This window comes from Parastagonospora nodorum (genome assembly GCF_000146915.1).
Source record: "Parastagonospora nodorum SN15 chromosome Unknown scaffold_12, whole genome shotgun sequence".
Classification (NCBI taxonomy): Eukaryota; Fungi; Ascomycota; class Dothideomycetes; order Pleosporales; family Phaeosphaeriaceae; genus Parastagonospora; species Parastagonospora nodorum.
Genome location: NW_001884560.1, coordinates 969895 through 979051, shown reverse-complemented (window position 1 = coordinate 979051; position 9157 = coordinate 969895). Strand labels below are relative to the sequence as shown.

General features: G+C 52.3%; 4 protein-coding genes across 4 annotated transcripts in view; 2 read left to right on the top strand and 2 right to left on the bottom strand.

Annotated features, from left to right (window-relative positions):
* The window catches only part of SNOG_08353 (hypothetical protein), a gene marked incomplete at both ends in the record, with an annotated part of 2371 nt that extends 1612 nt beyond the window's left edge, over window positions 1-759 (bottom strand). The window contains one exon of the mRNA XM_001798620.1: window positions 79-759. Within this exon, the coding sequence (XP_001798672.1) occupies window positions 79-759 (681 nt within the window). The remainder of the gene's footprint in view (window positions 1-78) is intronic.
* A 2411-nt stretch (window positions 760-3170) lies between these two features.
* Window positions 3171-5117, top strand: SNOG_08352 (hypothetical protein). The gene is made up of 4 exons (XM_001798619.1): window positions 3171-3250; window positions 3336-3438; window positions 3507-4588; window positions 4651-5117. The coding sequence occupies exons 1-4, from the start codon at window positions 3191-3193 to the stop codon at window positions 4786-4788; spliced, it is 1383 nt and encodes a 460-aa protein (XP_001798671.1). The 5' UTR covers window positions 3171-3190; the 3' UTR covers window positions 4789-5117.
* Window positions 5118-5197: 80 nt separating this feature from the next.
* SNOG_08351 (hypothetical protein) lies at window positions 5198-5605 on the bottom strand (the record flags this gene model as incomplete). The annotated part of the gene is made up of 2 exons (XM_001798618.1): window positions 5198-5272; window positions 5339-5605. 2 exons carry the CDS (start codon window positions 5603-5605, stop codon window positions 5198-5200), a joined length of 342 nt encoding a protein of 113 aa, XP_001798670.1.
* A 484-nt stretch (window positions 5606-6089) lies between these two features.
* Window positions 6090-6737, top strand: SNOG_20099 (hypothetical protein; the record flags this gene model as incomplete). Its single annotated transcript, XM_001798617.1, has 1 exon — window positions 6090-6737. The coding sequence occupies one exon, from the start codon at window positions 6090-6092 to the stop codon at window positions 6735-6737; it is 648 nt and encodes a 215-aa protein (XP_001798669.1).
* Between the last annotated feature and the right edge of the window lie 2420 nt (window positions 6738-9157).

Genomic DNA, 9157 nt, shown 5'->3' with positions numbered 1-9157 from the left:
CCTCGAGTATGGCGGCAGCTGTTCAGTGTGTCCATCTGGTCCAATGATGTCCTGCTCCTCTCCGTCGGGCCCGAGCACCCTGTGGTATCCGTTTCCATGACCGGGAAAGCCGAGGGGGATGGCAGTCTGAATGGGAGGCAGCGTTGGATGTGCAGGCTCCGCGGGAAGCGGCTCGTCCATTCCCTCATCGATGCCACTCTGTGAGTACATGGCGTACGGATGGGTCGGCCGTTGAAGTGACATGGACCGATGTGGTTGCCGTTCCGTGGAGGCGGTTTCCACACTGGCTGTGCGTCCCATCGTGTACTGCGGGTACATGCCGTAGGGATGGCTGGGGCCCGTCTCGAAGGGGTTCTCGCCGTTTGACGTCGTCGCGAATGATCCTGTGCTACTGACGGATGCGCGATGCGCCAAGGGGGACGGGGAGCTGGGCCCGTGGTCGTGCGTGCCATGTGGGCGGCTTTCGCGGCTTTCGGGCGGCATCGAGTCCCGGACCTTTGCCGTGCTATTTCGCGTCGCTGCCCTCCGCAGGTCGTTTTGGGGGGGTTTCGAAGTCGATGCGTGTCGTTGTATTGCGTCGGTCCGGTCGTGGTTCTGTCTGTCGCCAGGCCCTCCGCTCGCGTTGGCCGGTCGGAAGCCATCCGAGACCGAGGGCATGAAGTCGTCCTCATCTGGCTCAATCTCGTAGTCGTCGTCGAAAACATCGGGATTGCCGGGCTGCCGCGCTGGCTCGTCGTTGTTGCTGTTACGTCGCTCCATGACGCCAGACGCTCCCTGAGAGCCCTACTGGCTCTGTCCTCCCTGCAGGCCTCCTGATGGCGATGTGGGTGCGTCGAAGAAAACAATGGCTGGTGTGGACGCGATTGAGGTCGCGAGAAGCGGCGGGTGTCGAAGCGAGTGTGCTGTGGTGAGGCGTGAATGAGTGGTCTGGCGGTTTGGTGTGGTAGGGTCAAACCTGCATCGCCAGCCCTCGCCCAGAACCCCGGCAGATCCAATTACAGTCTAGCCCCGCAAGACTTCACGTTTCATCCGCCCCGACATTCACCGTCCCCTGATCTTGTTGCACAACCCGCACTTTCGGCAGTCTGCGAGCATTGTGCCTTTATTTGCGCACGATATTGTCTGCTGTGGCGCCCTTTGCTGCATCCCGAGCACTATTCATCCGCCACGCCCAATCACCCCTCTTCTTAATATGGAGCCACTATCATCAACCTCCAGCTCGTCTATACGCGGAGTAATGACTGCTGTGACAGTAGGCTTCGCATCGCCAAGTATACACCTGCGAATGCGCGCCGAACATATCAGAATTTGAAGCATCGCCGTCCATTGACCACAAGCGCCACGAGTTCGTCGGAAGCTTTGAGCAAGTGCTCTGGTCTATGCGAACACTCCCTTGCGTCCTCGAAATAGATTGCGCGCTGCACCCTCCGGTTGCGGACACAGATCCGTCTCCAACCTGCTCACTTTACATAGAGTGTGCGTGTTACATGTCGTGATCATCCACTCAAGGAAAATATGCCCAGCTGATGCGCTCTTATTTGCCGTTCAAGCAACTGCATCTTTTATTGTTCCCCTCACTGCCTGCTCGAATTTCCCAAAATTCGTCTTCTGGTGTTCGCGTGCTGTCGCTGGGAGAGGTCCACTCCTTCCAAGAAGTTGTGTGTTTCGATCGAATTGAAGGTGTTCCCACAAGTTGTACAGAGTGGAGAGGCTTTCTAAAATTTGCAACAGTAACCATGTCTTTATAGTCCCCATATAGGCGCTTGACGTAGATATCGGCCAGATTGTGGACCTGCCACGCATTTATTTAGAGTGACTATGCTTGGTGACGGTCTCTTCTAGGAGAAGTACAAGTAGTGCAGCTACTGCACAGAACGGTCTGCCTGTAGTACACTATGAGCATCTAGGCATCCCTTGCAGCTCGCGTGCCCTGTCGTCTTTGACGCAAGTAATCTCTGTGTAAGCAAGAGTTCTATGCGGCCAGATAAGCTCTTGCTTACTGTGCCCGTCAGCCTGAGAGTGTATGTGACTGCGACTGGCCACAGAAGGTTCAGTTATCACACGAAGCAATGCACTGCTGACTTTTCTTTTGTGCAGCGGTCACATGGACCAGGTGCAGACGGCCGCATAATGAATGCCAAACAGAGGCAACACAACAAATGTGTGAACAATCATCTCGACGACTTTGCGTATATACTGTCGTAGGCAGGACCGTTGTGTGGCATCAAGGGGAAAGTGAGTAGGTATAGTATATAGGAAGTGCCAGCTTGTCCGAGGGTACACATGGTATGTATTGCGCATTGGAGATGCTCGTCGCTGTGCTCGTAGGTAGAGTCCTGGAGTATCAAGTAGAGGCGGACTGCCGCTCAGCGAATGAGTCGTTGCTCATCGTGTGTTACAGCACGCGGTGCATCGCATCAATCCGTAGGGAAAGGAGCCTGTATTGCTATAGGAAGCAAACAGGACAAGAATCGAATCCATTGGTGGCATCCATGGTCGTACGATTCGAGCATCAGCTACGTGTCGCCGCGCACGCGCGAAGGCTGTGTTTTCTGGCAATTTGCAATCTTGACGTCCCATCGAGGAATGGTGGGACGGGTTGACCCATCCAACCCTTTCACTTCGTCCCTGGAGCTAGAGCACAACAGGTATAACCTGCTATAACCCTGCATGCCAAGAGCAAGGGGCTCGAGCAGGCGGATATTCTACTCCCGAACACGCCGCGCCGATTGCGGTGATCAGAGAATGAAACATTGAAAGATTGTACTGTTTGTTATGCGTTTGTGTGCAAGTTTGAAGGAACTACTTGAACAATATAACCTCAGAAGCTTAGAAGCTTGGAATGCGCTTTTGGGCGATTGAGCATGTGCCCCGCAGCTCGGTATTGAGACTCTGACCCGTGGACGCGAAAAAAAATCCCAACGCGACAACATTTGTCCAAGCGCGCGGGAACCGGTGTTGTTGAGAATCAAAAGCCCTGCACAAATCCAGTTATAAACTCTCACCTATCAAACCAGCGGAGTTTCAAGGTTTCTACTGCAGTCATTGCCACATTCAGATCGCCGCTACCAGACCGCACGTTTCTGACCTGCGTCGGCTCACGCAAGACTACTTAAACGAGCGGTGAACGCCCCTCCTTGCCAGCATTCTTGCCCCTCTCTATTCCTACACAACACCCAAATCTGCAGTCATGGCTTCTCGTCCCACCAATATTGGCATCAAAGCCATTGAGCTTTACATCCCCAGCCAGGCAAGTGAACACCACACAAGCCGTTGCAGCAGCGCCTCGAGTTGCCGGCCGCCTTGTTGACCAAGCCTCCTGACAATGTGTGCAGTGCGTCGACCAAACCGAGCTGGAAAAGTTCGATGGCGTCTCCCAGGGCAAATACACCATTGGCCTCGGCCAGACTAAGATGTCCTTCTGCGACGACCGTGAGGGTGAGTTCCCACCAGAGTACCCCGCGGCGCATGAGAGGTCGGCCCTCTGACTTCTTTCTGCTGCACAGACATCTACTCGCTCTCCCTGACTGCTCTCTCTTCGCTTTTCAAGAAGTACAGTATAGACCCAAAGTCTATTGGTCGCCTCGAAGTCGGTACCGAGACGCTTCTCGATAAGTCCAAGTCCGTCAAGTCAGTCCTCATGCAATTGTTCGAGGAGTCTGGCAACTTCAATGTTGAGGGCGTGGACACCGTCAACGCCTGCTACGGCGGCACAAACGCTCTGTTCAACAGCGTCAACTGGATCGAGTCCTCCGCGTGGGACGGCCGTGACGCGGTCGTTGTCACTGGTGACATTGCTCTCTACAAGAAGGGCAACGCCCGCCCGACTGGTGGAGCTGGCTGCGTTGCCATGCTCATTGGTCCTGACGCCCCCCTTGCCATCGAGGCCGGCCAGCGCGGCTCGTACATCAAGCACGCCTACGACTTCTACAAGCCCGATCTCACGAGCGAGTACCCCATCGTAGACGGCCACTTCTCCATTCGCTGCTACACCGAGGCCGTCGATGCCTGCTACAAGGCCTACAATGCGCGCGAGCAGACTTTGAAGTCGCAACAAAATGGCAACGGTGCCAATGGCCACGAGGAGGCTCGCGAGACTCCTCTTGACCGTTTCGACTACATGGCCTTCCACGCCCCCACTTGCAAGCTTGTGTCCAAGTCATACGCTCGCCTGCTATACAACGACTACCTCACCAACCCATCCAACCCCATTTTTGCTGAGGTTCCTGCTGAATTGAGGGACATGGACTACGCCACATCCGTCACGGACAAGACCGTTGAGAAGACCTTCATGGCACTCGCCAAGAAGCGCTTCAACGCCCGCGTCCAGCCCAGCATCAACGTTCCAACACAGTGCGGAAACATGTACTGCGGCAGTGTCTACGGCAGCTTGGCCAGCATTCTTGCCAATGTTGATAACCAGAGCTTACAGGGCAAGCGCATCGGTCTTTTCAGCTACGGAAGTGGTCTCGCCTCCTCCATGTTCTCGTTCAAGGTGAACGGCAGCGTCGAAAACATGGCCAAGCAGCTTGATATTCCCAACCGTCTGGAGTCCAGGCGCGTGGTCGCCCCTGAGGTGTATGACGAGGTAAGCATCCTTGGACACGGCGTTCGTATTGTTGTCGATATTTGTGACTGACTTTCTTTCAGATGTGCAACCTCCGTGAGCAGGCCCATCTCAAGAAGAGCTACACCCCCACTGGCAAGACCGATGGCCTCTTCCCTGGTACCTACTACCTCACCCACATTGACGACATGTTCCGCCGCTCGTACGAGATCAAGCAGTAGATGTCTTTCTGTCGGAACCAGACTCATACCACGACTTTTATCCTCTTCCGCTGCATTCTGAGCATTTGCAGGAGCCCACATCTGCCTCGGCATAGACTCATCTTTCGACCAAGGAGTTTTGGACGGTTTGTCTGTTTGGAGGAGGGCGAGAGCCGTCATGGTCCTCGGAGGAACGAACATTATGATGTATGTGACAGATGGGTTGGCATTTATAAATGGCAACTTTACAACGGCTAGTCAAGAGACTTTGCTGCCCTAATTTAGCTTCACTGCGAAGCATACATGTAGATAGAAGAACATTTGTTCATGACCATCACTACAGCGATAATATATCTTGCTCTTGTATTGTGATGCATAACGCCAGAAAAACCCCAAGCCCAATGCTATTTATTGTACATCCACCTCGCTCTCATACAAGTGTTCCGTCTGGCTCGCCAGGAAGTCGCTTGACACGCCTCTGCTCCCAGTCCTCGAGATCTTTCGCCTGTAACCTCTGTACCGAAGTCAGCTGTCGTGTCCACAGCATATTGCCAATGCTTAGTGCACTCACATAATACTCATCCTTCATATTCACCTTCCTTCGCTCCTGCCTTAACCCCATGGCCTCTTCCTGTGTAATCTGCTGGTTCTTCCTGTCGTATCGCTCGTATCGTAGTGCCGTGGCGGGTGTGAGCATGAAAGATCCAGCGACGATCGTGGCCATGAAAGGCAGCCCGAAAAGCAGGAATGGGTGCTTTTGCAATTGCTTGCGGTAGCGGGCGGCGATCGAGTTGGGGAGTGTGGCAGCAAAGGATCGAGAGGAGAAGGGACCGGGCATCGTCGCGGTGGTATTTGAGTTGTGATTCAGCAGAGGTTTGCGCATGCGCAGCCGAATGCAACAAGTTGTGGTTCGATATGTAGCTGTTCGCCTTCAATTGCGGGCACATGCGGGAGAGGCTAAGGATGGCTTGGCAGTGTCACGGGATCGCGCGATGGGTGATTTTGTCGTCGACGCGTGTTAGTCCGGGGGTAGCGAACATCACAAGCTCAAAGAGAAGGACCAAGAAGGTACACATCCACATCGATCATACAATTGCCGTCTCCGTGAAAAAGCTTTGGAAACTGCTACTATGTTCACGAGCCCTCAGTAGGGCCCCGCCATCATCTCGTGTCTGTTCGTACTGTACTCAACGTGGCCAAAGGCTGGAGTTCTTTCACTGCACCTTTTTCTCGATTCTCTTGAACAGCGCTAGCCTCGACCTTCCTGCGAGCTCGATCTTCCATCTCCTTCTCTTCTCACCATGACCATACGGTAACACAAAATGGCCCGTAAAGGCGGAAACTCAACTCAGCGGATGGCACCGCCGCCAACAACCAACGGATTGGCCACAACGCACGGGAATGCGAACCTGCCACCACCATCTACCATCGCGGCCCAGATCGTCCAAAATGCTTCCAATCTGCATGCTCGCCATGATGCTGCAACCAAGGTCTCGTTCGGAGAGCTTGTCAAGGAGTTCTTACAACACCCAAGCACCGACGAACCAGATCCCCAACTCGTTGCACTGATTTGCGTCATTGCTGAAGCAGGTCTGGAGGGCCTCTTCAAGGACGACCCGTTCGCCCAAGACCAACAGAAGGAAAAAGGCATCGACAGCATATCCGCGCTGCAGCTCATTATTCGAAAGAAGCCACATCTACTGCTGAGCATCAAAGATGCCGAAGAAGAAGGAAATCCGCAGCCGCCACTGTTCGTATGGCTCTTTCCAAAATTAATCGGCCTGCTGTCACATGTGACGATGCAACCGCTGCATCAGCATGCTCGAGACCTTCTCGGGCTTTCTCTCGAAGTCTTGCTACAGAATCCGTCATTTTGGCAACATGCAACTAGCGTGGCGACTTTGTACAGATCCTCCATTCAATGTATGTACAGTGGACACTCTTTCTTGACAACACTAAGCGAATTCTAGTCATCATAGCCGAGCTTGAAGCTGTCAGAGATCCATCAACACCACTGATACAGTCTTTCCGGGTCACGATTCCATCTCCGAGTTGTATTGGAGCATTCTGGCCTGAAAGCCAGCAATTTGTTGCGATTCCTCACGAATTGCAACGAACAGTCTCATCACAAATTGCAGCAATTTACATCGGATTCAGTCTTCTCTTGGCGTTGATCGGCGGTAGCAAGCTGCAAAAAGGACAATGTACGGACTTCTCTGCTTCTGAAAACCATCAGCCTTGGGTCCTGGATACTTTCCTTGTACTTTGGCAGCATTTTAGGCGATGGACTACTGGTTCAGAGAAGGGATCTCTTCAAGACTGGACGGTAGGCTTATACCTTGAGGTTCTACAAACGGTATTAGGTCCGACAAAAGACTCAGGACGTCGCGTTTCTAGATCTGCCAAAAGTGCGCAGAGTCTCATTCGTGGTCTAGCTAGCCTGCTAGAGAAGCCCAATTTGTCTGCTCCAAATCAGTTGAAACTCGCTCTATTGCTTGTTCGCTTACGGGCCGTCGTTTCTGATCTCTCAACGCCCGCATTTGCGTCTAGCCGCCGCCGCGTCAATTCTTCAGTCGTCATCATTGATGATCTCGAGACAAGCATAGCACAACTTTGTCACGATACCGAAAAGTTATCCAGCCTACAGAGAGTCTTACAAGTAGGTGTCGCGCTTGATCATCATAATTGACAAAGCTAATACTCCCCAGTCGGCGCTTTGCTTATGGACATCACCAGACTCTTGGCCTGTGGAGGTCTCAGATCTTCGGAAAGAGCTTTGCACGAATCCTCTCGGAGCCTTTCCAAATCCACAGGTTTTTGGAGAGGCTACCGCAGTTTTGAAGACTTTTCGGGCACTCAATCTTGGTGATGAGGACGACAGACCGATCAAGCGACGCAAAACTCTACCTGACTCTTCGGAAGACATCAATGAGTTAACCTACAAGCAATTGGTAATTGTGTTGAATGGAAGCTCGCAAGAATCGCCCGTATTAAATTTACGCAACCTCCATAACATCATACAGTAGGTTCAAGGCGCCCGAATCGCATGAACATCGCTGATCATCCAGGGAAACTTACTCGTCTATGCATGAAGAGCCAGAGCAGAGTGAGGAAGATCAACGCGAATTGCTTTCAGCCTTTGCCAAGATTGCTTGTGCAGGATCACGATCCTTAAAGTCTGGCGACCCAGGTTCCGGAGAATGGAAGACAGTCACATGTACGTTGTGTGACACGCCATCTACATCTGATAGGAATCTCAGGCCATACTGGAATGAGAAAAGCGATGGCGAGGTTTGGAAGGATGCTGTTGCCGCTATGCTCGTCATCACGAAAGAGCCAAAGTTTCAGAGCTCACCTAAGGCTCGAGTTCTGATGGCCTTGGCCATCGGCAGAGTATACAATCACATTTCGGATGTTGACTACCTTAACCTGGAGACTTGCGAGCTGGGACAATGGTTGCTGGGGTCAATGAGCAGATCCTTGAGAGAGCTCAAACTTGGTGCAACGTAGGATGTCTGTTATTCTCAGACGATCACAAACTAATCTATTCGTAGTCGCTCATTGATGTCCTTTCTGAGGAACGACATTTCAAGAAGCACGAGGCAGAAAAACAGAAGGTCAACAGTCGAGTTCCTCGGCGCACTTGCTAGAAGAGACGTCATCTCTGATCAGGAGACCCTCATCGTGTCTTATGGTTTAGTTGCACGGTATGGCGTTCAAGAAATCATGCGTCACGTATGCTAACAATGATTAAGATCTTGCGGCGAACTTGAGCTGCCCATCATCTTACATCATCTAATAGAGTATCTTGGGCACCACAATGCCTTAGTCTGTGGGCTTGCATATACTGAGGTGAGTTGCAAGCACTAAAGTAGGTACGGCTCAAAACTAAGAGGAACAGCTTGATGCGATCGCCGCGGATCTTGACACGAACACCACACAGCTCCTGCAACCATATTGGAGAGTCATTGCATTCTCCGTGATCAAAGATATCATCAACAAACCACAGAAAGCCCAATTACTTGCTGACTTGACTGAGCAAAGTGTTCGGCAATTGCTTGTATTGACTCAAGCCGACACACTGCCTCATCTGGTGCTCACGAAGAGGAGAGACATCATTGAAAAAATTGCACAGGCGCGACGAGCATCTGTTGGAGAAGTACTAACCCAACCGAAGAGAAACCTAGCCAAGATCCTTGCTTTGCTGCTATGCCAACCTGTCACAGATGTTGAGAGCAACACGATGGACACTTTGGCGGCCATTGAACCAGCTATACGAGAAGGCGCCAACAACAAACTGGAAGCCTTGATCGCGGCTGACATCACAGGCATCGCGATCGAGATCCTCTTGCTAGCCGCTGACCAAGATGAATCGAAGAAGAAGCTGGTA